General features: G+C 35.5%; 1 protein-coding gene across 1 annotated transcript in view; it reads right to left on the bottom strand.

Annotated features, from left to right (window-relative positions):
• Positions 1-25,778, bottom strand: part of LOC149797418 (syntaxin-binding protein 4-like) — a 104,956-nt gene that overhangs the window by 50,152 nt on the left and 29,026 nt on the right. The window contains exons 7-14 of the mRNA XM_089962208.1: positions 22,471-22,550; positions 21,422-21,492; positions 15,472-15,661; positions 13,402-13,607; positions 12,272-12,368; positions 11,588-11,715; positions 5,421-5,504; positions 1,977-2,042 (exon numbers count right to left, since the gene is read on the bottom strand). Coding sequence (XP_089818334.1) covers positions 1,977-2,042; positions 5,421-5,504; positions 11,588-11,715; positions 12,272-12,368; positions 13,402-13,607; positions 15,472-15,661; positions 21,422-21,492; positions 22,471-22,550 — 922 coding nt within the window. The remainder of the gene's footprint in view (positions 1-1,976; positions 2,043-5,420; positions 5,505-11,587; positions 11,716-12,271; positions 12,369-13,401; positions 13,608-15,471; positions 15,662-21,421; positions 21,493-22,470; positions 22,551-25,778) is intronic.

Below are 25,778 nucleotides of genomic sequence, written 5' to 3'. Positions count from 1 at the left end.
TACATGTTAAATTACATCTAATTTACACAAATTTTCATATAGATGATATTTTATAAATTTGGCAAGAAAAATGAATCCATGAAAAATATTTTTCATGTTAATAAAAGTTTAGAATAGCAAATAATTTATTGATTATTCATTTGCAATATTTACATTGCAAATATGTCACATTCACTGAAATTGTATATATTTTATCATGCTAAAACATTAGCATTCAATTTGGGACTGCTGTCTAAAGCAAGTTGCATCAATTATGCCTGTAATTAACTCACTTTTTACTTTCATCAAATTACCATATTTTATGTCATTTATCATAAATCTCCATCAAAGATATAATTAGAAGGAAAACAAACAAGGGTTCTCACCTATGAAACTTACTATGATGTACCCCCCCTGTGCATGCATGTGAATTTGCAAATGTTAATGCAAAATAACAAACATCGATGAGATATACCCCATCCCTCCATGCTCACATGTATTAAAAAAGATTCATCTTCTTAAAGTTTTTGTGCAATTCTTTATAATGCACATTTTCAGAGCTTTAATTGGCACCATACAGATATTATTCTGCTGACAAGCTGTTAAACCCTAATACATGTATGCCTGTGTCAGCTGTTAAACCGTAATACATATATACCTGTGTCAAGTGTTAAACCCTAATACATATATGCCTGTGTTAGTTGTTAAACCCTAATACATATATGCCTGTGTCAGCTGTTAAACCTTAATACATATAGCCTGTGTCAGCTGTTAAACACTAATACATATATGCCTGTGTCAGCTGTTAAACATGATTCATATACACCTGTGTCAGCTGTTAAACCCTAATAGATATAGCCTGTGTCAGCTGTTAAACCCTAATACATATATGCCTGTGTCAGCTGTTAAACCCTAATACATATATGCCTGTGTCAGCCGTTAAACCCAATTCATATACACGTGTCAGCTGTTAAACCCTAATAGATATAGCCTGTGTCAGCTGTTAAACCCAATTCATATACACCTGTGTCAGCTGTTAAACCGATTCATATACACCTGTGTCAGCTGTTAAACCCTAATACATATACACCTATGTCAGCTGTTAAACCCGATTCACATACACCTGTGTCAGCTGTTAAACCCTAATAGATATAGCCTGTGTCAGCTGTTAAACCCTAATAGATATACACCTGTGTCAGCTACCATGGTGTATCCTTGGGCAGGGCACTTTACTCCAAATGGCTTGACACTAAATAATGGTGTTGTTGTTATGATAAGCACTAAACCAAATCAAAAAATAATGTATACATATATTACACCATACCTACTTGAAGAACATATGGTCCAAAACTCTTAAATTTTATACTACTAATACTAACAGACTATTGCAAAGCACCCTCACTCTACATTCCAACTATGTTACACATTGTTTCCAGAGTAACATAAAAAAAAGTATTATATACAGAAACTTTTCAGTCTCAAAACACAACCCCACACAACTTGCTTGGCATGTGTACTAAGTTTGGTTGAAATACCTTGTACATAACTTGCTAGGCATGTGTACAAAGTTTGTTGAAATGCCTGGTATGTAACTTGCTTGGCATACATACCAAGTCTGGGTAAAATGCCTTGTATGTAATTTGCTTGGCATGTGTACCAAGTCTGGTTGAAATGCCTTATATGTAACTTGCTTATCATGTGTATCAAGTCTGGTTGAAATGCCTTAAATGTAACTTGCTTGGCATGTGTACCAAGTCTGGTTGAAAAATAGTATGAGTTATGCCCTGAAAGCTGAATGTGTACAGATGACAGAACACAAATTACAGAGACACAGATGGACTCAGCAATACCTAGAACCCCCCTAAATGGGAGATATAAATATCTAAACACTGACCAATGTCAGAAAGAGAAACCTAAGAAAAAATGGCAGGATCACAGGCTGTGTTGTATATAAAAAAAAAACTTTATTTCTTGCAATTACAAGAGGTGCATCTTACCAGTCTAATTTTCAGTGTCTCCTCCTCAGCCTTCCTAGATGCACCCTCCTTCTCCCTCAGCAAGGTCTGAATGAAAATAATGAAGGTCACCATACAGTAAACTGTTGATGGATTTTATTGTACAAGTTTATTCTGTTCTGAAAAACGTATATTGGAGGTGATGCCAGTGATGTATATCTAATGACTTTTTAATATAATACTCTAAAGCAAATGAATAAGCAGTCATTTTTAACTTTTTTCAGGTCTGTTTACTTTCGAGGTAGGCATATTTTCAAACAAAATACTGGTAAATGATGGGAAAATGGTTTCTTTGATAATACTGACCAAATCATACAACCTGATAAGTACTACTATTGCTCTGCAAATCAAGCTCTCCTAGCTAAAACTGTTAGCTATGGGAGCAAAATGCTTTCTGGTCACATGTATGGCATCAGAGTGATCTCCCCTTGATACTGGGATTGGCACCTAATTTTGCATGTACCTCAATTACTAGTTAATTGAGTGTCATGTCTCCTAGCAGGATGTAATTACAGGGAGGCTGAGAGGATGTATCATTATTATGATCAGTTAAGTCTTATCACAGAAACATATTTTACTAGAAAATTGGTTTGATCTCCAAATACATTGCCTCACCATAATATCTTATGAGAATAGGTAAAGGGTGGAGGTAGTTACAGTTCCTTACATAGGAGAGATCATACAAATACATGAAGCAGCTTCAAATTTGAAAACCTGGCTACAGCAATGAATCTATAAGCTGAGATGCCGCTTTAGGAAATGGGAAATTTTCCCTACTGCAAATCCTGTAAAGGTTGCCATGTCCTAAAGGTGCTACACAACAACCTGAGAAGGTAACTTGTTGTGCTGTGGTGATAGGTCCCAACGGGTCTAATTAAACCTTCTGGAATGAAAGATCCCAGAGACAGTAGCTATAAAAAGTTGACTCTGACATACATCCTACAACCAATGCCATACTTGTTGCAACTGCTCTAACTTCATTAGCTGAAATGTGTAATGAGTTCATTTGATTTGGATGAAATCTCTGTATGCAGAATGGACAACCCATCTTATCCAGGACAATAGAGCCTGTGCTGAGATATTATCCTTTCTCACTTCAGAGTTAAGAATAGACAGGTTATTTTCTGGTACCAATTCAATTGTTTTACCTTGAGTTGAAAGGTCAAGGCTAGAAAGAGGTTTCACCACAAAAGCTATACCGTCCATGAGTGGAAACCTGTTCATGGCAATGAAAGCAGGGACCATTATGAGCAACACTGGCCCAGCAAGTAAGGTCTGTAAGAAATTCATGTCAACCATCAAAGCATTATTTGCTGATTCTGCCAGCTGTAACTAATAAAGTTAAGAAGCAGGTCCTACATGAGAGGCTCTTTAGAGCAATTCCTATGGTGCCTTATTCAGCCAGGTTAACACCCATATTAGATCCCACTATGAGCACAGAGCCAGCACATTTGGGTGCGTCGAATCCAAAATTCATGAAAGATCGGAGAGGTCTTGGTTTTGTCTGGTATCCATTCTTGCATGATGTACCATGTTAGAGACCGTGGAATGGTAGCCTTTAGCTTCACTGGAGCAGTTTCTCTTTACAAGGTCAAAGCAGGTGGTTAGCTATTTAGGTCCTGATGCCTTAATGAAGAAATGCAATCATGCTTACATCACTGTGAGAAAATTCTCTACTTCCCTTCATGCTTTCAAAGGGGAGAAAATCTTGCTTGAGTGATTCTCTCCACAACCAGACACGATTTTGGTCTTCCATACAAAAAAAAGCCGAAAGAATGTTAAGGGAGGTTAGGGGGTCACCCCCACCAATGTGGTCTCAAGGGGCACTGCCCCTGATCCAGGGGGTCCAAAAACGCATTTTACAATCATAAAAAAATACTCCTGGTGCAACTTATGATCATAATATAAAACAAAATAATCATCTGAAAAACTAATAAACTTAACAAAACAATGTGTACTTAATAGCTTGATTCAAATTCAAAATAATTGTCATCCAGGCAGTTTTTGAAATATTCTACTTAGTTTGAACCTATGTGTCTAATGTTATAAGTGGCTAGCTCTGCTTCTTAGCCAACTATTGGTATTCCACTGGCTACATATTGTGCAGTGACTACATGAGGTGTACATGCCTCACATCAGATTCAAGAAAAACAAAAGTTGGAAAGACTTGACTTCAATAATCTCACAATATTTATCTTCACATGAATTTGTTCTCCAATACTATTGATGCTGAAGTTATTTCATGTGCATGCCAGTGTTCACATCATAATTGAAGTCACAATAATTTGTCAATTTTTGCAGCAAATATATTATACTTCTCTCTTTTCATAACAAATCTGTAAAATAAACACCCAAGCACAGCAACTATATACAAGTAATCCCATACATTCACTTGCCTTTTTCTCCAATGGACACAACTTATTGATATGCCAGTTGAACTCTTTTTGCGGCTTTGGCAAAGATTTCTTTAGCCTTCCTTTTTGTCACCACTGACTTTTTTGGCTCGATGTGCAATTGTTTCTTTTCCTTCTCAAAAAGAGTCATTTTCCATTCAAGCTGGTGCTTGTATTGGTGACATGCAGTGCACATATTCTGACAGAGGGCTAAGTCTGTTCAATCGTGCAAGAAATCTTTCTTCTTACAGTAATTAATTACTCTTTATCCTGATGCCTTCTGAGCTTCAATTTTTCTGTAAGCAGCTCCTTTTGTAGATGCTGTTTCAAACTCTTCCAACCATGATTACCAAAATTCAGATCTTTCTTGCAGCATACCTACCAACCTTGATGAGTCCGTTTCAGTATGGTGTAACAAAATATCAATAACTGCTACTGTAAAGCTGGAAAACAGTCTTTTTTTATACCAGTTATGCAAACTCTAGTTCCAAAGGTAGGGCTTCAAACTACTATGTGCAATTTATAGTGAATTCATCATGATTTTTGTTATAAATCAGGATGAATCCTGCAATTGTGCATACTAGAATAGACCCAGCTTACTGAAAAATACTGGTGAAAATTGGCTGTATTAATAAATTTCCTCAAAATTTCCTTCTGTCAAATTTTCATGTAGTACAAGATGAGTGTGCATGTGTGACTTAGATTTTTAACGTAGCTTTAACAATATTTCAGTCATATCGCTATGATGTCTGCCGTGTGACAGTTTATAGTGATGTCTAGCACTAGGGCATCATACCACAGACATGTAGCATGATGTCCCACCCAGTCACATTATCCTGACACCAGGCAGACCGGTCCTAACACTAACCTCTTACATGTCAAGGACTCCCTTTTTAAACCAACAGATACCATCATGAAATATTTTTCAGTGGCCAGGGTTTTACAATCATCCCTTATAGTTCTTCCAGGCATAAACAATACAGAATAGTATCATTTGGAAAATCTTTCAAAGAAAAAATGATTTTGATTTTACCTTCAAGTGTTCAATTTCCTCTCTTAATTCATCCCTCTCCTGTTGAACATTCATACTGGAGGTATCTGATTTTACAGCTCCTACCTACACAAGGAAAAAATTAACAGTTGGCGTGTGTATGAGAGAGAGAGAGAGAGAGAGAGAGAGAGAGAGAGAGAGAGAAAGTGAGGAAGAGAGAGAGAACTAGAGAACTAGACCCACTCATATTTGTATGTTAGCTTTAATCACCTTCCTAAGGAATTAAAAATATTTTCTAAGTGAAAGTTTATGGATGATCTGCAAAACATTGTCAGTTTCACATTTCATTCATGCTAAGATGGCTCAATATTTATTTGTGGGGAAAAGTTCATTATGATTGTGTGAATGGTGCAACCAACTACATATATTAAAATACACAATTAAATTACACATTTTTTTACTTTAGCTGAGTAAATAAGGTTATATGTTGTGATTATTACAGCATTTCCTAATAAAGTTATTAATGACCAGTATTTTATAGACAATATATCTTCAGTACAAAATCAGCAAACCTTCAACCACTATATAAAAAACTTGTATGTTAATCACTAAGAATCATGTTGTGAATGTTTTGTAGCAGTTCTAACTTGTATGTTAATCGCTAAGAATCATGTTGTGCATGTGCTGTAGCAGTTCTAACTTGTATGTTAACTGCTAAGAATCATGCTGTGAATGTGTTGTAGCAGTTCTAACTTGTATGTTAATCGCTAAGAATCATGCTGTGAATGTGTTGTAGCAGTTCTAACTTGTATGTTAATCGCTAAGAATCATGTTGTGCATGTGCTGTAGCAGTTCTAACTTGTATGTTAACTGCTAAGAATCATGCTGTGAATGTGTTGTAGCAGTTCTAACTTGTATGTTAATTGCTAAGAATCATGTTGTGCATGTGCTGTAGCAGTTCTAACTTGTATGTTAATCACTAAGAATCATGCTGTGAATGTGCTGTAGCAGTTCTAACTTGCTTAAATTTAATATCAAGAAGATTTAAGCTGCTAACATGAAGTAGTGAAAGGCACTAGCACAAACATTTATTTGTTAAAATAATACATAGCTCTCATACAATTAAACATGTTATTTTCTAGAATTAATAAATATGGTGTATGCTGGGCTTTAACTACTACAATGAATACACCACTCCCTCAATAATTGTTGCACATACATGCCAACCGCTGATGAGGAAAAAGTGTAATCCACGTGGACAAAAAAAGTAATACAAGCAGAAAAAAAGTAATCCACATATAACATGATACAAATTCAATGAGCATATGTACAAAATTATTTATTTATCCCTCTGGACTTTTAACATCAATTACTGCTTCACTTTGAGCTTTAAAAAGCAACAGATTCTCATACTGCATTTCAAAACACTTTGTACCAGCTGAAACTATGAATGTTTTGCACACCAGTAGAGCACTAAGTGCTGGGTTACAAAGCCTAGATCTGAATTCAGTTTTATTTTTGTTAACAGTACTGAACAATCTCTCACTGTCAGCATTAGAATGGTAAAGAACCAATATTCCTTTCATAACCTGACAAAGAAGAGGAAATTTATATCTTAGTTATTGGGTCTTTTAGCTGGGAAATAAGATGAGAAAAAAATCAACTCTGTCCGCATGAAGTACATTGTCAGGTAAAGTGCCAACTTGATACTTCAGGAGTTCTCCTTCTAATTTATCAGCAGCCTTTCCTGCAGCATGGTGCATCATATGACAGAGACAACCTGATATGTACAATGATGGAGACATTTTTATGAATTCCAGTCATCACTGATGCAGTATCAGCTGAAAACCCCATACAGTTAAGAACACTTATGTTTATTCAAAGCATTATGAAGCAAATAAAAAAATGTTTTCTCCAGTGGAATCTACTGTTAATTCTGGTAATGAAAGAAAAGCACTCTGACTTTGCCATTTTCATTGTCAAAGTCTCTTACACAGACTGGGTACAAATTTTTGTCATAATTACTACTCCTGTCTGTTGCAAAACTAAACAGCCCAATTTTCACTGCTTCTGCAATTTGAAGTGAAGTATCTTCTGCTAAACACCTAACAATATTAGATGATTTTGTTCTTGCACATGCATATTTTCTGCAATTTTGGAATCAGGAAACATCCGTTTGAACAAATAACCAATGTAGTCTTCTACCGCTAGGGGTAGTCTGTGTTCTATTAAGAACTGAGTAGATAACGCCTCTGCATTTATAAAATTCGTGTCCACAATTAAGTTCTGCTGTAAAAATGAAGTTACCTTAGTATTGGAGTTAGTAAATTGAGCTAATTCAAGGTTTCTTTGTTTTACCACCATGATCAATATTAAAATTCTTTCCACGTAGCCTGCAAGGGGTGTGAAGCTGCCCTAAAATGGAATGCTGTATTGTGTAATTCATGTATTCATCTCTGAATCGTTTTTTGTCTTTTCCTAATCCATCTGTGAAATTATTTGAAAAATATTTTTGCTCTAACACACGCAGCAAATAGAATAAATCTGACTTGACTTTTAGTGCCAAATACCTACAGACTGGTTCTGTACCAGATATGAATTAGAACAAAGAATCTGTAAGCAAAGATTAAAAGTTAGAAAACCAGTCTGTTCTCTCCTAACTAAGCCATACAGCTACTATAAATAGAAACTGAGGTCAAAAGTAGAAACCAGCATATTTCTTAGAAATACGGCAATTGCTATAAATAGAACATAATACTGTTAGGAAAGTGCATGCAAGTGTTTGGACAAGCATACTCTTAAGTCGTAGTTACTATGAAGCCATCTTTTCTAGAATACGGTCCGTAGGATTAATGGGATGTTAATAAAAATGAGAAAACAAATTATCAATTTTTTGGGGAGGGGAATATACCGAAAATGCATAATATGAATACAGTTATGTGTAAGGCGTAATTTAGTGAAAAAAAGCATAATGATTACACCAAAAGCGTAATGGTTGGCATGTATGGCTGCATAATGGAGTCCAAAAACATAGACTGCACTGTAAGCGAGGATGCAAGGTAGCAAGGGACCTCTAAAATATGAGGGATTGTATTCCTGCTTAACACTGAGAAAACCACATGGGTGGAATGTGGGGCAAATGGGTTGTATAATAGCTAAATGCTTGTTTTACAATCACTTGTCAATGAAGTACTTTTTGTAATTCAGTTGTTCATTTTCTCTGTATCATCTACCTTTATTTTCAAAATGCCCAACCTCTCAAACATCATTCAACCTGGTTTCAACAACCTTCATGTGTATGCAAAAGCATTGTGCATTGCTTCAATGCATTTTGTTGTTGTTGTTGATAAGTTTGGTTCCCTGCTTCATATGGTCCCTGTATTGCAATATAAGGACAAACAAAGCAGTGAACTAAACTAGCAGCTGATTCAAACCAAAAAAGATTCCTTTCTTTCAAAAACTAGGGACATTCATTTTGTGAAACAAAAGTCAATGCCAAAACTCATTTTTTGTTGTTGTTCTATTAGTAAAATACAGATGCCAGGATTTCAATGCAAGTAATGGTGAAACTATTACCATCCTTAAGAAAATCTCTGAATGCTAATTCAGGAATTTTAAGTTAACTATAAACTCTGAAACTTGCTTCTCCACAATGAACTGTACCTGTGAAGAAAAGCTTTTTACTTCACCAAGTACATGTATTCATTTTACTTGGTTGTCTTGCTATCTTTGATCACACTTGTGAATGAGTAGGCTAATCTAAGGTAGTTTAATTTTATTATGTACTCAGTAATATTTATAACAGTATTTCATTCATCAAATGAAATGAGGTGACTTGACCCATCATTGGGGTCACTACCTCTTATGCCTTTAATATTTATACGCCTTTTAAATTTTCTTGTATTCCACCCCTCTATTTGATACAAAAGACATAATTAACATGATAATATGAAACAGGTTGGTTTTTAAGTCAGTGCAACAATACAACAAATACTTCTGCCCGTCATATATCAAAACACGGTTGGCACTTAATTAGCTTCTCACAGAAACACTTGCAAGCATAGAGAGATGTTACAGAAGATAAACATATTTCAAGTCTGAACACATGAGGGCACATTGCATTTATGATGATTACACTTAAACTGAACTAAAAGAACTCAAACAAGAATTTCACTCAACAAAACGTATCTAACTGTATTTATTTAATAAAGCGCTGCCTCTAGTAGGACTTAGTGACATTTTCATTGATCAAAATTTGTTGAACATTGTTATTTACAGTGTACTAAGAACGTTGTTTGGAAAGAAAATTTAACGAGATATATGACTTTTATAATATAGATTCAAATTTCCATATCCTATCTACCATTTTTGACAACAAATTAAGCATTATATCAAGATTTCAGCTACCAATTTTGATCACAATTTTCTTCATGTTCAACAAGAAGGGGGTCCATCCTGCAGACATAATTATAAGCGGGTTCGCAGGTTTTCTGGGTGTGAGTTATCGAGGGAGTGGTGTAATAATAATACATTATTTATAGAAGGTGACTCATTTAGTCAAGGACTATTCTCCCTTGAGGTCCTCTTCAGAAGAAGTATATTGACTCATTGAGCCCTGAGCCAAACAGCTAGGCATTCCCCTTCAGCACACCTGCAGAGAGAGCACCTAGAGTGGTGTTTGCCTTACCAGTGCCTGTATCCCCGAGACTGCCAACAGCACTTTACTTGCAAAGTTTTACAGAAGGGGCTACTTGGAATAAATGTTATTTTCTTTTTTATGTTCCTTTAATTAAGCTAAAATTTTGCACAGCAGTTCTTAATAAAATTATGTATATAATGGTATAAATTTCATGATACAAGCATAAAGACAAAAATAAATGATTTACTTACCAATGTGTTTCTCTTGCAATTATTAATCCATAAAATCCATCATGAATTCACAATGAATAATTAACACTATCAAAACATTAAATTAATTCTATTTTTTGTACTCAGAAATTCTACTTGTCTTCTCTCGTGAACTTAGCCTCGTGTGAATATTCTGTCAGAGTGTGTCAAGTAAAAGTCTACTCCCAGCGACTGATTCTCATAATTGTCATCATTTTCTAATCTAAATATTTCCACTATTTTTGCCATTATTAAAGTCAATTTTTGTTTCCTTGTTCAGCAATGTTCATTCTATGTAAGCTAACATTTTATTGGTTAAACTGCCTGCATAATTAGAAAATGTCTTGAAATCAACCAATGGTTTGTGCCAATTTAACTCATCATGCCAGATACAGGCCTAGACTAATACTGCTACAATGACTTATAGAGGTGGCAGGGGTTACTGAGTTATGTACATCAAGCAAAAAATGATAATAATTACTATCGATATTAAGATGTCTCTAATAATATAAATTCATTAAATTATAATCTATTATTATACATACTCATGTTACCTCTCCTTTAAATACTGTAATATTTTCTGCTGATTTTACATATCGTGGAAATTTGTTCTTTGAATTGTACCAGGGTATGGGAAGCTATTCTTAAACTGCTCTGTTCTTGGTTCTGGTGGATAAAGGTTTCCATGTGATGTTGATCTTAATTGGTACTGTGTTGAATAAGGCCCTTAAAATTCCAGAAGATACTCTGGTGCAGCTCCATGCAAACATTTATATGCAAGAATTGCCTTGTGAAAATCAATCACTTCATATAATGTAAGCTATTTTAGTTCTGTAAACAGAACTTTTGATGAATACTCAATAGATGCAACTAAAATAAAGTATGATGCCGTTTTCTGAAGTTTACAATCCTGTCAAACTGAGATTTGGCAAAGTTCCCCATACAGCTGAAAAATAATCCATTGTTGGAAGAAAAATATTCATTATATTATAGACTGAGTTTCTGTAGGTAAGTATGTTTTTTACTCTACTCAGCAGGTCAGTTTTGGATAATAGTGTGTTACAAAGCTTTTTAATATAGTCATCCCATTGTAAATTATTATCTACCAACACATCAACAACCTTATCATGTTTTAACTTTTTAAAAAAGTAAATCAAGCTACAAAATGTCAAAACTAGACTACAAATATTACAAAGTCATATTTAAAACTGTACAGATCTCTTACAAAGCAGCCATTACATGACAGAAAACCAGAAGCTTAATACTGCATCCTGAAAGCTGTTCATCAGAACACTCAAATGACGAAAAAATGTTTGGAGTACCTCAGATTTACAGGCTGGTGGATCTGCAACATCAGTTATGTCACTGTCAGCAAAAAACAAAGCACTTGCTCCAATATTCTTCTCCTCCAACTGTAGCTGGAACACGTCACGGGCAGCATTCACAAAATCTGAAAATATTGGAATTTATAACATCTGTAAACATTTGCAAATACATGATATTGAGATTGAAAATGAAACAGCTGATAATTAAAAATAAGGAAGGGTTCTGTAGAACACAACATGAATTATGCCATCAAGTGCTCTACCATTCTGTGACTATCAATAAACCTTAATGCAAAATCTTCATACAAAATCTTGAAGTTTATGCCACTGTGTTTATATCTAACTCGATGCAAATGATGGCAAGACAAGAAAACCAGGCAACTTCTTTGGAATGAAATTTTGGGTAGATAAAGAAATGTAATGCAGGGAGATCTATTAAGAACTTGTCACAGCTGCTCTTCTGTCCCTAAAGGAATATTTGACAACATGCACTAATTCTAGGACTACCATACTCCTACCCCCTTCATTATTTTAATCTTTGAAAATTGCATTAATAATTTCATTTAGCTGACAAAATCAGGGTGATCAAGACAAAATATCTCACACAGATTACCTGTTTCTTCTGAGTAAAGAAAAAAGACAATATTTGATCCAAGTGAGGTTTGGTAAGTATGTTCTCACCTCCATACACAACTGTCCCATTAGCATCGACTTGAAGGCGGGATCTCAGCTCTATCTGCTGCTCTGGAGTTGGTTCAAGTCCCAAGTAACACAGGGCCTGCAATAGACTTTTGGTTAAATCTAGCCGCAAGCCATTTATTTTTAAGAAATGTATCAAACTAATCCAAGATTTCATTCAAAACACAATATCAAACTGCAATCATTCTCATGTAGTTTCTAAATAATGTATATTCCATATCTAAATTATCTCTGAAATGCACCAAAAATATCCATGATCCTTTTGGAAATTGTAATTTGGATATATCAATTGGAATACTTCACATTTTTATCGATGAATTTTTTTCATGTACAAGATCTTACTGTTTTCTAAATAATGTGTTTCCAGCATTCAGTTATTTTGTCAAGTAATATGCTTAAGTCCATCAAGAAAAGACTATAAAGGTATACAGTTATTGACCAGTTTTCATGCCTATCATATTCCATTTTGAATTTCTAAAACTTTTTTGTCTAGGTGAAATCCTCATTGGCTGCCTTTCATTTCAATACCTATTTCAAATTTTCAAAAGGTAACTCTGAGCCTTAGTTCAGTTGCATTTTGGATGTAAGCGCTTAGCATGCTTTTACCAAACAAGTGTCCTTCAAAGGGACTTTAATGCTTGTAAAGAATTTCCAAGAATTCCAAATAAGATAATTTCTTCCTTTTTAACTGCTGAGTGTTGAAACCATCTCAGGAATTCTTCAGTGATAACAAGATTTTCGAATTAGCTGCTCTACTGCACATATTGGCTGTCAGCTTGGCATCATTTTTATTCAGGACAGAGTAGACATCATTAGAAGTCTTTTGGGTGAAAGCCCCCACTGCACAATGATTATCCATTCAGAGGAAGTTGCGACAACAAGATTTTTAAAACACAGTCATCATGGCAGATGGTGTAAAATCCACAAAACTATTGGATACTATGCATTTCATATGAGCAAAAGCAAAAACTCTGAGAGGTTGCTGAACATCTTCCTATCAGTAATGTCATTAAGGAATGTATTCAAAAGGAGAAAGTGTGGAATGGTGACTGAATGAAGAGTGTGGACATGGTACAAATGTATCACTGAATGCAAGCAATAAAAAAACTTACAACTTCACAGTTTTCCACCTTCACCCTCTCGAGTGGGTCCAGGGAAAGTTTTTTGGAATGTGACAAGGTCCAGTAGTTTGGAAGTTTACTGGAACTTTTTGTCTCAAACACTGACCTGGTGGAACCCTCAAAAGATGATGAACTAGGGACTGTGACTGGGGAAGGCATCTCCTGAGACAGTGAGGAGTAAGACTGATGGCTGGTACCTATAAATTGGGTAGAACCTCAGTGTACAAGTGTGACAAATATGCAAAGGACCCTCTGTTATGATTTTATGATCTCAAACTAAGTAACAGCAAATTTAAAGCAAAGTCAACAAATTTAGTAAAAATTCAATAAATAATTTATTTACCAAGAATATAAATTAAAAATGTAAAAGAAACTTACAATATTGTGAATTAAATCCCAAACAATCCTAAAAGTTCTATCACAAGACCAAAGTATACTGTTACAAATGAATTCCAGTACTGAATTTGCTGATGTGTCCATAATCATGGATGAGCTAATGTGCCAACAGTCTTGATGTATCACAATAATATAAGCCAGAATTTCCCTGAATGAATAAACAATAATCCTCAAACAGTGGTTTAGTCCAAGGGTTAATGAGCACTTCATAATTCAAATGAATAATTTAAATGAAAGATTCCTCTACAATTAAATCTGAAAGTTAAAGATAGAAATGAATTAATTATGCTTACTTCAAACTTACAAAAACATCTAAGACACAATAAAATAACCAGGTTGAGGATCATATTCCAATCAAATTTATAAATATGATCACTTCTTAGAAAATTCAAAATTTCTAAAACAAACCTAGACCTTGAGCCAACATCAGTAAACAACCTATTTATCACTTACAAACATCCAGATACACCCTCTAGAACCTTCAAAAGTGCAAAAGACCATGTGAACATGTTTACATGATCTTAAAGTACAATCTACTGTACAATCACGGACAAAAGTTAGCCTTGCAATATGTTCTATACAATTGATCTTTACAATCTACAATCATTGACAAAAGTTAAACAATATAGATATAAATAACACCTACATAAACAATAATTATATGCTTCTGCTTTCAACAGTAATGTTAAACATGGGCACTTTGCTATATAAAGTGATGATGTAGATTTTTCTTGAGAAAAGAGCCCATGTTAAAATCTGACCTTGATAGTAAGTTAGATTTACAGAAGTTAGAATAGCTCAGCTTCTTTTGTAATTTGGGGAGTTTTATGCCATAGGAAGAGGTACATCAAATTATTCAAAAGGATAAATGAAGTCATTAGTGAGCATGAGCTCAAAATATACTCTAACTTGTATGGAGAGTAAATTCTGTTTTGACAACACTAAGTAAATCCTAGAAGTGAGGTAATAGCGGTCCAGTTTTGATGCTTACTTATGATCACCCCAAAATGCTTCTACATTGCAACTGTTGTGGTTATAGCTATTATATTATATGCTATCTTAATCAGAGCCCACATTCAATGTCTAGGTACCATTAAATAACCATCCAAAATGTGGGTATATGGGAAAGCTTGCCAGTAGCTTCTCATGGGTCAGTGGTTCTTTCCAGGGTTTTCCCCCAAGTTCTTCCTCCACCATTAATACTGGCCGCTGTGTATAGCCTATCATGTGCTGAAAAATGGCATTAAACCCTACAACAACAACCATCCAAAAGTAGGTCACAGCAACCCAGTTTAAGTATGGATATACCACCATGCCAAAAAATACCCACCATGTCAATTTTGTTTCCACGGGCAGGTTGAAGAAAAAGTGTACCATATTGGACAGGGAGGACAGATATGTGCATGGGTAAAGTTAATTCTGTTTACATTCTGCTTCAAGCAAATGTGTAAAAAAAAAAAATCTGAATGATTTATAATTAGATTAATGGTACTTGGATGTAGATGCAGGTGCCAGATTTGTAGAAATATAGGCTTGTGTTTTACTAAATAATGTGTATTAAAGACTGTAAATGGTTTAAGGGCAATGTGTGTTGCATGCATAAAACTCCTGATTTTTTCTGGTAAACCTACAATGTTTACTGAATTATAGCTATGGTCTTCTCACCTTTGGCATGTGGAGTTGATGTCATGCTTGGAAGCAGTAATGCCCTGGTGTGATGCCTAATGGGGGAATGCATATTTACAGTGTCCTCATTCTCTATTGGTCTTATCCTATGTTCCTGAATCTCTATGGAGGCATTGGGTGGACTTCTACCTGGGATAACTGACCGATGGTTACTTTTGATGAGATTCTCCTTGATAAAATATGAAATAAAATACAATTTTCTTCAATTTCTATTATAAAAATGTTAGCTTCCTACTGTTAATGACAAACGAGCAATGACAAAGAGAAATATTACAAAACTCTGGACTTAGTTAAAACATGGCTTGCATTAGTTTCTTTGACAGATAATGCTCTTGTGCTTCCATATAAATGTGTTCAAACATGCTCATACATTCATCTTAATCAGAGGCCCCTGATGGCTGGGTCATCTATTGTGCATGCCTTTATAGATCACTGACATCTCACCTCTGTCCATGATGGTTTGAGCCTTGGTTCAGCAAAAGTGGGTTATGTGAGAAAACTTGCCAGTAGTTTTGGTGGTTTTCCTGGGGTCTTCCTCTACCAAATATGCTGGCCACCATGTATGGCTTATCATGGGCTGAAAAATTGCATTAATGCAAACAAAACAAAACCAAATCAATCATCTTAATCAACCTTGAATTAAATTTGATTTAAGGGAAATCAATACTTATCAAAATTAATGAAACATCAACTTACAACATTTAACCTTCAACGGGATAATTAATGAAACTGAGATTTCAAAATGACTCTCACAGAGCAAAATGTCAGGCAAATTTTTTTATTTCAAAGGTACCCTCATAAAAAAGCAAAATACAAGCAAAACATTAAACATAAGATTGACACTATCAAAGTCAAATTGAATAATAAGGTATTCACCACGAATAAGATAATATTTACTTGGCAAAAGTTGTTCCATTAATATTTTTCTTTCAAATTTGTTTACAATTAAATCTGAACTGAGAAAATTCAGAAAAATTAAATCATAAGTAGTGGCACTCCAGTGATTGTGATGGGTATTAAGTTAAAATAAGACAAGCTAATTCCAGGAACTGAGGTCTCCTTCTCATTCCAAGTAGGATAGTGTAATAATGTACAGGAAAGGGCTAGGCTGGAAATTGATGTGTTAAATAAGCTATAGTTAAAGTGTGTGTGTGTGTGATTAGGGTTTTTAATGTAGCTTTAACAATTTTTCAGTCATATCGCTATGATGTCTGCAGTGTGTCAGTTTATTGTGATGTCCAGCACTGGGGATCATGCTGCAGACATTAGCATCATGTCCCATCCTGACACTAGGCTGACCAGTCCTAACACTAACCTCTTAATGCTGAGCGCCAAGCGAGGCAGCTGTTAGTACCATTTTTGTAATTCTTTGGTATGATTCAAACAGGGATCAAACCCACAACCTCCCACTTCCAAGACAGACGCTCGAACCACTAGGCCAACGGAGCGGTATATGGTTAAAGAAAACAAGATTGGCAATCTAACCCAGATCTCATCAACATAATGCTGTACAAAGAATGTGGACCGATATTAGGTGCCATAACTCCACCAGGCAAGAATATAAGACACTAATAATCAATTTAGCTTGTATCAATACAGAGAAACCACATTATAAAGTACATGTACTTCAATATTAGTGTACTTTGCTATAACATGAATTCACATGCAACATGGTCAAGACATGACCTGGAATTTTTAGAACCTCTTCACTTAATTTTTCCCTGATTGATTTTAATTACTACAAAGTTTTGTTGCCACAGTAAATGAAAATGTTATTTGTTAATCTTGTGAAATGTATTTTATTCCTGCAGAAACCAGATTGTTTTTAAGTGATGTTACAAGTTTATATTTGTGAATGTTCAATACAAATTTGTCAATAGGACATTACTGAACCTTGTTGTTAGCCTGAAGTGTTTTTCCTGTTTGTCTTCAATGGACTGTATACAATTATTGTTTACTCCAAGGAAAACAACAGATGACCAAAGCTTGCTCAATCAAAAGGCATACAAACTGATGCCCATAAAACAAGGCTTTATTGAAGTAAGTTTATCACTCAAACATATGAATTAATTAGCTACTTAAGTAACTGCAAATCATCACAATCAATCCCATAGCAAATGGCTGTTGCAACTATTGAGCACTGATTTATTAACCCCAAAAATTCATTTAAAAATAAAGAACAAAATCTGCCTTTATGTATATGTGCTTGGCTGTGTTGTCAGCCAATCATCAGGTTGTCAACTGATAGGCAGTTAAAAATAAATGAGTTCTTTTGTAAACAATAAACTCTATCCATGATATCCATCCCTAAACAAGCGAAATGCAATATTTTGTTTATTTATATAGCAGTATTCCTAAAAATTCATCTACTTTTGACATAAATTTGTCAGTAGCAGTCTTGGGAGTCGCTACATATACGTTCACTTACCCACCCCTTCATATGACTTCTGAAAGTTAACTCTATAAATAGAAATATATATCCACAGTATACTGAAATACTTCAATCCTGACTTAATCCTTTCTATTTCCCTAAAAACAGTGGGACATGCAGACCTTGTTTTACAGATCATTCTTACACAATAATTATCATTTTGATGCCAGTCTGAGCTACTGATAAGATATTTATTGTCTTTCATCCTTTCACATACTTGTCAGCCCCTTGAAAGGCAAAGGTCAAATCCAAGTAGACAAAAAGTGTAATCCAAGTGGACAAAAAGAGTAATCCCAGTAGACAAAAAGTGTAATCCAAATGGACAAAAAGTGTAATCCAAGTAGACAAAAAGTGTAATCCAAGTGGGCAGAAAGAGTAATCCAAGTGGACAAAAAGAGTAATCAAAGCAGACAAAAAGAGTAATCCAAGAGGACAAAAATTGTAATCCAAGTGGAGAAAAAGAGTAAATTGGTCTCAATTGGCAAGACTAAATAGAGCAGATCCTATATATATCTATAAATAGAAATATATATATCCACAGTATATTGAAATACTTCAATCCTGACTTGATCCTTTCTATTTCCCTAAAAACAGTGGGACATGCAGACCTTGTTTTATAGATCATTCTTACACAATAATTATCATTTTGATGCCAGTCTAAGCTACTAATAAGATATTTATTGTTTTTCATCCTTTCACATACTTGTCAGCACCTTAAAAGGCAAAAGTCTAATCTGAGTAGACAAAAAGAGTAATCCCAGTAGACAAAAAGTGTAATCCCAGTGGACAAAAAGTGTAATTCAAGTGGACAAAAAGTGTAATCCAAGTACACAAAAAGTGTAATCCAAGTGGACAGAAAGAGTAATCCAAGTGGACAAAAAGAGTAATCCAAGCAGACAAAAAGAATAATCCAAGCAGACAAAAAGAGTAATCCAAGTGGACAAAAAGTGTAATCCATGTGGACAAAAAGAATAAACTGGTCTCAATTGGCAAGACTAAATAGAGCAGATCCTATATACATTTAGTATAGTGAGTATCCTGCTTTGAACTTGTAAGAAACAATGCAGGGTTACCTACTATGACAAACACCTGTAAAGGGGTACATGTGACCTTTACAAGTAGAAAACTGCATTCAGTATTAATAATTAGAAGTGGATGCTAAATGAAAAATTTGAGTCACAAATGACCTGTAGACATATGAATTTGATTGCCTGTCCAGGTAGAATGGTAAAAATATATCCAAATAACAGCTTACACATTGGAAGGCCAGTTAATAGATGCCTATACTGATAAAAATCACTCAAGTGTCACTTGGATGCTAATTAACTATGTATAGAAAACTTACCTGTACTTATCCAACCAGAGAGAAGCTATTTAGCAATATAAACAAGTTTCCTATATTATACACAAAACCTGCAGTCATAAAGAACTGAAGCACCATATGATGTAGGTGCTAAAATATCTGTTATGAAACAATTTACCTGTAGGAATAGGCCCAATGATGCTCTATACAGGTAAAATTAATGAAGTGTCACATATGCAACTATAAAGTGCTAGCAAACAGCCTAATGAAGGCAATGAAGCATCAATATATAATATCAATTCACAATACTACCTGTAGGAATAGGCCCAGTGATGCTCTATACAGGTAAAATTAATAAAGTGTCACATATGCAACTATGTGCTAGCAGACAGCCTAATGACATCAATGAAGCATCAATATATAATACCAATTCACAATCTAACTGTAGGAAGGCTTTTGGTGACAGCCTGTGTAGGAAAATTTAGTGACGCTTGATGCCAGACGCTCAATGCATTGATATAGGAAACTTACCTTTATGTATCTGGTCTCAGTGGAAAAGCTACACATTAAGAGTTTTCTAAAGCCCATTACAGACTTGCACAAACATGTAAATCAAAGCTATAGCCAGAGCTATTGTGAAGTTGCATAGGCAACACATGTAAATACTACCACGTCTCTGCAAACTGATTTAATTGTAAAGGCAGACATTTGTCGTCATAGGAAGAAAGAAAAGTTGGAAATATAGAATGAGTATACTTCCATTTAAAGCAAAGACTCCTACAACTTATAAGTGTAGAACTTCTGGAAGAGGATTTTATGTGAAGTCATGGTGGATGTAAGATTGGTACCATTTTCATTGAAGACAACAAGATCTCACAAGAGGCCATTTAGGTGGAAACCACTTGTCAACAAGACCATCCATTTAGAAGGAATAGAATTTAGAATAATATCATCATCATTTTCATTTATTACCATACCAACCAGACATTATAAGAAGGTTCCTGGTCAATATTCCAGGTCAAAATGGCTTTCCTTTCAGCATGGTGGCCATGAAAGCTATAATGATGTCAGATTGGTATTATTTTCATTTGGAACCAATTAAACATCATAAATAACAAATTGCCACTATTTAAATTTAGAACCAACTAGAGATCATACAAATTCTTTTAGTCAAAACCTCATGCTGATATGACCATCCATTCAGGTGGAGAAGCAAACATAGACATCAATATGGACATCTAAGCAAGATTTTCATGTGTAAAATCTGATTGCAATCCTCCAATTGGTTTATGGGGTGTAGTGACAACAACATATGGACAATAGACAACAAACTGAAAATAGTCTATGACCAGTATAACTAAAAATGAGCTTGCACGCTGAACACAAAGAGTTCCAGTGTTCAATAACTCTTACACATTATGTGGGTAATCATCTATGATGGGTTTGAACTAAAACATGTAAAGATTGTTTGTTAAGCACAGATTCCCATTAAAACTAAAATTTTGGGAACTATATATAATGGTAAATGGAAAGAAGAAAGTATACCTGTCTTCAAGATTCTAACTTGGGTCCTCTGCACAACAGTTAGGCACAAATACCACAAGCCTACAAGCTCTGCAAAAGCTACACCTGTCAGTAGGTAGCCTCATGTACCCCAGATCACTACTTTCTCCTATCTTTATCCAAGAATTCACCCTAAAATGTCACCTAGATTCATCCCTCAGCACAGTCACAATGCATCATTTAATGTGCCCATAACTTCAATGGGATGGATAGCAAACAAAAACTTTACACAAAGGGATGCTGCAAATATAATGACTGGGTTTTCAGGCTATATTAAGAATTGATTCATTGGTTGATGGGTTGGTGGTTGTTAATCATAAATCAGCACATGAATGACTATTTAGAGCATAAGCAATGGAATGAAACTGACTTGACACACCACAACAGCTCTAAATTAGACTCAAATCCACAAGCCACTTACTATGAATCTGACATGCCAAGCAAAGCTACCATCATTTAAAAGAGGATGCAAGTTTCCAGCAAAATTTACTCAACCTTGAACTTGAGCAACAAGCCTCTGTTGCATGAGTGCCTTCTGACTACTCTTCACTTTTATTTTAAATTCTGATACAGGTTCAACTATACAAAAGCTGCATACTTGGATCTGATTTATAGACAAACACCATCATTACCTCTTTATTCTGTGTTGACCATACAAGACCAGTTTCCTTCTGTTGTGATGGTTTTTTCAAGCTCTCTGACTCTGAAAGGATTGATGCAGATTTGAATTTAGGCCACCATTCTGAAATTAATTTTGTCCAGGATAATAATAATGTTTAAAAAAATCCATAAAATTTACAAAGCAATCTGACTTGATTGACGTATGCTCCAATTACAGATAAAAAACTTAATTAATTTTTTTTTCTCTCAAAACTTTAGAAACAAATGGTATGAAAATCTAATCAGGCCATTTCCACAGACATACAAACAAGGCTATCAAATTTTCCTGGTCTATCTCAAGTGGATTATGCTTAATTTTGCTGATAAGCTTTTCATCCAATGTTTACTGTGAACTATCTTTTGTGGAATACCAACTTTTGTGGATTTCACTGTTGTTCAAAACCCACAATTTAAAGACACAATTAACAATTATAAATTCTGTGGAAATGGAAGGACCCTTCCTGTGGAAACAAAAGGACCCCTTCCTGTGGAATCAAAAGGACCCCCTCCTGTGGAAACAAAAGGACCCTTCCTGTGGAAACAAAAGGACCCCTTCCTGTGGAAACAAAAGGACCCCTACACCAATCCAGGAATTTAAGTACCAATTAAAATTTTATTTTCCTAAAACCAAAAAAATTTAGAACTGAGCAAAAAATGAAGTCACCTTAAGTTCATTGATTAAAAACTTTATAAAAAAGAGAAATTGCTGTATGGCCTGACAATCTAATCAGGTCAACATGTACAAATATTTTATTTGTCTATATTAAGTGATTCTGGCACAATGATGCTAATGTGCTTCATGGAAAAGTTGGAGATGGATCGATGGATGGCCTGACAGATGGATAAAACAAACAAAATAAAGCTACCCCTGCAGTTTCATATACTTGCAGATTTAAACCCAAACAGAAGTGATGTATTTTTCAATGCCATACTGAAAAGTATTTCTAAGACCCACAAGGAGAACAAGAACAAGAAGAACTTGTACGTAGCCAAATGAAAGAATTCCTTGAAATGTACTTACTATCCTGGCTTTCTAATGGTACTGGAGTACAAGGAAAACTGAATCCATTGCTTTTCTCCAAGATTTCTCTGAATTCAGATCTGTACAAAAAAACAACATATAATGATAATTTTTGGAATATGGTCTTCTTCTGAGTAGTTTGGAAGAAAAAAACCCAAAAAGATTAAAACTTTATTTGAGAATTTAGAAATGGTGACAGTAGTGTAAACATTTTTTTCTTTTGTACAGATTTAGTTAAACCAGAAATGGAACTCACCCATACATTTCTTCCTCAAATATGTTACCCAATCATCTTACCTTAAGAGTACATGCATTACGTCCCAAATCCAGCTTGTTTTTAACACCAAAATGTGCTAAAGTCATCTCCTTATCTAGATGGAAGGCAGACAAGAGTGATATTCCCTTAGGCTGAGGTATTGGTGCCAAATCCCATACATACTTCAGTTACTAATTCCATTTGTTCTAGTAAGCACCTCTTTTTCAAGACTTTGCAATATTGATTCTGCTTGTACCTTTCCACTATTTGAGTGATGCTCTGGAAGTACACTCCAACTACATTTTTGTCCATTTCTTGCTCAATTTCAAGCATTGCAGATTATTCACATACCATTTGTTTAACGTACAATATGACTTGAGCGAACAAGAGAATGAAGAAATGCACCGATGACACAATTAGCACTGCTGCTACCACAGCATCTTTTGACAATTTCTTGTACTGTACCCATCTGGAGCAAAAATGGATATGCCAGCACATCCTGGTACTGGCTACAGTCATCTTTCTCAAGATAACCAGTACCATACTTTGGCATCTGATGTCAACCTGCTCCAACGCATTTTCAACCTATGCCTTCACCTTTCGTGACCTGCCACGGTGGTCCATTTTTATTGCTAACCTCAGCCCCAGCTCTAACTCTGGTAATGTACCCGGCAATGAACTTGGACCCAAGATCACATATATACATACCTCCATGTTCTATCCAAAATTATTCCATGAGGTTTGCATTCTGGGGTTTGGTATACTAATTCATGGCACTCCCATTTAGTCTAATATCAATCCTTGATTCTTCACGAGAATTAAGGGCAGAGTCATGTGTCACACTTCCAAGCCACTTCATGTCTACGAACCTAGCTACCTGCACAAGAAACAATGAGTTACATTATATATCAAGACATGAAGTCCCTTTTTTCACTTATGCTCTGCCATGGAGTCCTTGTCATCAGGGAAAAATCTAAAGAATTTATCAACTTGGGTATAGAGTTCAAAACACATCTGAAATAGATCAGTCTTCCCCTGAAATGTGCCCTGACAATCAACTTGATGGTGTGTACCATTCTCTCAAAGAATTGCATTCATCTTAGGTCTCTTCTATGGAGCATAAATCATCCTAAGCCACCTGTTCATGAGATCATGGTAAATAAGTTCTGCCCACTGGACAATGTCCAACCAGTTTCAGGATACATGAGGTCTCATCTCAGCAAATGGGAAAACCTCACATGGCTTATAATGAGTATTCTCTTGCTGGCTGAATTGCCAGAATCACAATCTATACAAATGCGATCATGATAGGCTAATATGCCCAGTTATTGTCCTCATTTTGAAAAGTCAGGGATAATTTTAGCAACAGAGATTCCCAGAAAAATCTGGTTCTTTTCCCACCTGATGAAGCAACCACCCTGAGATGTTGAACCTGCTTATCTAGCTCATACCAAATAAACTCTCAGCTGCAAAGAATCAAGTGGAAGAAAGAATCAGTAAGACAAGAAGGCTCATCCCTTCGAAAGCAGATGAAAGGAAGAAACATATGCCTCCGATAAGAATCTCTGTAGAGTGTTTGTGGCACTTAAGTGGAGGATGTAAGCCAAAACAAAGATAATCTCTGACCTCCTGGCAAACTTTGACTTGTCTTGACCAAAGGCCATGGCCACACATCCAAAATGGAATCTGCTGTGGGTTCTGACATGGCTGAAAAAAGTACCATTGAAACCTAAGAAAACCTCTGCTTTCTGGTCATTCTACAGAATCTGAACATGCTCCCATTCATGGAGGAAAGTATTTCACTGTACAACCTCTTTACAATGTTCATCCAATACTACAGGACCCCATTTTGAAGTGGTACCTGAAGTGAACAAAGCTGATTTGATGAGGGAGATCTTGTCTGTTCTTTGCACTAAAAGGAAAGGAAAGGATGATATTTCAAGCTCAAGCACTATCATCCTTGGTCTACTGGCTATGACAAACAAACCCAATGAACTCTTTACACATATTGGCTCATGAGGTTAGAGTGATTGTTACTTGCATAGCATCTGAGTGTAATGGTGCCGCACATTATTCAAGTTATGGGATGAAGGGCAGGTGTGACATTCTCAAGCTTTTACCTCAGAGACCTTTTATCTGAAAGAGATCAATTTAAGTGGAAGAGGAATATCACAACAGTACAAGAAGCTGTCTTCTTCAGTCATTCAGTAGCTTCACAAAGATATGATTATCTACTTCTGCTGGATTTGCAGGAGTGATATCCATAAACAAACCATAAGTTGTATCTCACACAAGATCATTGAAGGAGCCGGGGGGGGGGGGGACCATTGAGTGGTCTGTGGCGTTAGCCTTTACAGATCACTGACATCTCACCTCTGTCTGTGTAGGTTCGAGGCTTGGCCCAGTCAATGTGGGTATGTGAGAAAGCTTGCAAGTAGTTTCACATGGGTTGGTGTTTCTTCCAGATTTTTCCTCCACTAAAATATCCTGGCTGCCATGTACAGCCTACCATGTGCTGAAAAATGGCATTAAACCCACAAAACAAATAGACTGTGCAAGCTGCTTCATGGACTTAGGGATCAGACTCAGGTCCGCCTCCAGGGTAAGAGAACATAACTCCTTCCATTTTTTTACCTACACTCCTAAGACATCATGATCAGGTAATGAATTTTAGAAAGAAACTAAATTGTAGAGAAAAATGTTTCTTTGATAATATATACAAGATCATGATAAGGGCACTCTCTCCCAAGCCTCTATGCAGTTACATCCCTGATACAGCATGGATATACATTTCAGTAGTAAATGAAGCATAGGTGGGATTTAGCATCACTCTATCTACCCAAGGGGAGATCAATCTTGATTGACTCAAGCTAAGAAGACAAGTTTTGCACTTTTTGGTGCTAAAATCAAGCTTGTATGGACCAGATATGTGAGGTAGTGGATGTACTTCTAAGGTATTATGATCCAATACATATTACGGAAGAAAGATATTTACGCCAAAGAAATTTCTCCAACAGGAGATATAATGTGCACTAGAGAATTGTTGTTTTCT

Source organism: Sinohyriopsis cumingii, chromosome 6, assembly GCF_028554795.1.
Source record: "Sinohyriopsis cumingii isolate HCF-2022 chromosome 6, ASM2855479v2, whole genome shotgun sequence".
NCBI lineage: Eukaryota > Metazoa > Mollusca > Bivalvia > Unionida > Unionidae > Sinohyriopsis > Sinohyriopsis cumingii.
This window is presented reverse-complemented; position numbering and strand designations above follow the sequence as displayed.